The sequence below is a fragment of the Poecilia latipinna genome, unplaced genomic scaffold, assembly GCF_001443285.1.
Source record: "Poecilia latipinna isolate Pla-1442-1.1 unplaced genomic scaffold, P_latipinna-1.0 Scaffold2325, whole genome shotgun sequence".
In the NCBI taxonomy this organism is placed as follows: domain Eukaryota; kingdom Metazoa; phylum Chordata; class Actinopteri; order Cyprinodontiformes; family Poeciliidae; genus Poecilia; species Poecilia latipinna.
This window is the reverse complement of record NW_015114941.1, coordinates 6,511-9,460: the sequence shown is the minus strand read 5'-3', so window position 1 is coordinate 9,460 and position 2,950 is coordinate 6,511. Positions and strand designations below refer to the sequence as shown.

The 2,950-nt window shown below is 48.4% G+C and overlaps 1 protein-coding gene across 1 annotated transcript in view; it reads left to right on the top strand.

Moving 5' to 3' along the window:
* LOC106937364 (netrin receptor DCC-like) overlaps window positions 1–1,993 on the top strand; it is a 19,759-nt gene extending 17,766 nt beyond the window's left edge. The window contains exons 3-4 of the mRNA XM_015018817.1: window positions 805–955; window positions 1,768–1,993. Coding sequence (XP_014874303.1) covers window positions 805–955; window positions 1,768–1,993 — 377 coding nt within the window. The remainder of the gene's footprint in view (window positions 1–804; window positions 956–1,767) is intronic.
* Window positions 1,994–2,950: the final 957 nt, after the last annotated feature.

The window sequence follows — 2,950 nt, the reverse complement described above, 5'->3', positions numbered from 1 at the left end:
CAAAGCAGCAGGAATCGTTTCCTGGCTCCAGAACTTTTCATCTTACAGCTGCTGAAAACTAAATGTTTTCTCTTCCGACTGAGAAGCTGATGGACAGAAATCTCCCATTTCTCTGCTAATATTCTGGTTTAACATAATAACTGAGACCTTAACCATCGGAGGGGCAGCCAGCGTTTCTGCAGACCCCACACATGCTGGACACAAACTGTTTAGCCTCTAACCTGCAGGGCGGCGCTGCTGAGTCACTTCACCGACGGCACTTTCTTCTGCTGTAAAAAGTTAATTTGTTGTTTGTGTTCAGAAACAAACATTATTCTGATAATATTACAATAAATACATTAAACTCAAGGAAACTGAGTAAATTAATACATAAATAATTCAAAAGGTGAACAGAAATAAATATGTAACTAAATTTAAAAATTAAAACAGCATTTGGGCTCTAAATGTTTACAAGAAGAAGGTGGTAAAATATAAGAATAAAGTTGAAATAACATGAAAATAAAGTCATAATATTATTACAACTTTATTCTTCTAATTATTTTTTATTTTGACAATTTTGGTTTAAAATTCCGTCAAGCAAAATAAACAATATGTAAATATTTAAAGTTAACAAATATCTGAATACAAAACTAAACTTAAGTGTTTAAACAAATAAAACCTAAATCTGGAATAAATCAGAAGCTGTGGATCTGATTCATCCTGGTGCCTCCCCTCCTCCTCCTCCTCCTCTTCATCTCCTCCTCCTCTTCTCTTCCTCTCCTCCTCCTCTCTTCCTCCTCCTCTCCTCCTCCTCCTCCGTTTCAGAGCCTGGGCTCAGCAGGAACCTGCAGTTCCTCCAGCGTCCGTCCCGAGTAACGGCCCTCCTGGGAACAGACGCTGTGCTGGAATGTTCCGCCTCCGGATATCCGACTCCCAGCATCCAGTGGCGGAGAGGAGAGGAAGTCATCCAGAGCTGGTGGGTGTTTGTGGTTTCTGGAGTCGCTCTGCTGACAGGGAGAGAAAATAAAACATCTGCAGCTCGACTGCAGGATGAGAAATACATTCCTGTTTGGTTTCTAACAGAAGTCAGAGGTTTACAGTCTGAACGACGTTCAGCTCAGTGAAGATGTTCCAGCTCTGCAGAACCAGAACCAGAACCTGATTATTTATTAGCAGATGAACGATGAAGTGAGAACGACCCAGAAGGTAAAGATAAATCTGCCTCCAGTCCGGTTGGTTAAAAACAGAATCCAGAACAAAGTTCAGGAAACGTTGAACTTTTCAGTCTGGATCCTGCAGCTGGTGGACAAACAAACTTTGACATGAGAAATTCCTCTAACTTCAAGGTTTGGGTCAGATTTTCATCTTCACCCATCAGGGTTTTACATGTTTGGATGAAAAGCTGTTGGCTTGAACAGAATCTGTGAATCAGGTTAACAGAGTCTGTTCATCCTAAAGACTTAAAACCGTCTGAAAATTAAAACCTGATTCAGTTTAAAAATGTCGTAAATTTGGTCAGAATCAGTTGTTCCTGTATTCCATGTAGTTTATTTTCCTCATGAGACTTTCTGTCTTTGAGTCTTGACTTCATTTTGTGACCTGAAGCAGAGGAGGCTACCGCTAACTAGCCGCTAACGAGCCGCTAACGAGCCGCTAACTAGCCGCTAACGAGCTGCTAACTAGCTGCTAACTAGCTGTTAACTAGCTGCTAACTAGCTGTTAATCTGAGTTTAGCTGCTCTGTGGAAACGGTTCTAATGTTGGTCAATGATTCTCGTTGATCTGTCAGGAACAAGAAGTTCTCGCTGCTCGCAGGCAGCAACCTGATCATCAGAACCGTCACCGACGACGACTCCGGCGCCTACAGCTGCACGGCCGCCAACAAGAACCAGAACATCACGGCGCAGGCAGAACTCAGCGTCCAAGGTGAGGCGAGCAGAACCAAAAGAACCACGAATGAAAAGTTCTCCAACCGGGTCAACCAGAACCAAACGGCACCAACAGAACCGGGATGAACAGAACAGCATGACGGCGTGGCCCGCAGCATGACGGCGTGGCCCGCAGCATGACGGCGTGGCCCGCAGCATGACGCTCAGGCCCGCAGCATGTCGCCGTGGCCCGCAGCATGACGCCGTGGCCCGCAGCATGACGCTCAGGCCCGCAGCATGACGCCGTGGCCCGCAGCATGACGCCGTGGCCCGCAGCATGACGCCGTGGCCCGCAGCATGACGCTCAGGCCCGCAGCATGTCGCCGTGGCCCGCAGCATGACGCCGCGCTCTGCTTGTTTCCAGCTTTAATCTGAGGCAGCAGACAGGAGGAAACAGTCGGCAGCGTCAGAATCTGTGGAAGAAGCTTCACTTCATAAATGAAAACACAAATTGTTGCCGACAGCACATCTGTTCTCCTGCTGCATTCAGAGCAACATTCCATCTATATTTCATCTTTTATGATACTTAGCTCTGATTCCTCGTCGGCTTTCCGCTGTGACCTTGCTCTCCTGCACGGAGGCGTCGTTCTGCCGGTAATGAAGGTTTGGGACGTGATTCCTGGGAGCGCCATCGGATTTCCATCTGCCGCCGTAATGAGAGGCGGCCATGTTTGTTCTGAGAGCTCAGAGCAAACAGAAGCAGCTGCTGTTTGTTCACTGAGGAGCGAAACTGATGGCAGAATCACCTGCAGGCGCCGCTCCCAGCTGGGACAGCGTCTCGCAGCGTCTCACAGCATCTCACTGCGTCCCTCAATATCCTGCTGCGTCCCACAGCGTCTCACTGCGTCTCACAGCGTCCTGCTGCGTCTCACAGCGTCTCACAGCGTCTCGCAGCGTCTCGCAGCGTCCCACAGTGTCTCACAGCGTCCTGCTGCGTCCCACAGCGTCTCACTGCGTCCCACAGCGTCTCACTGCGTCTCACTGCGTCTCACTGCGTCTCACTGCGTCTCACTGCGTCCCACAGCGTCTCACATCGTCTCACTG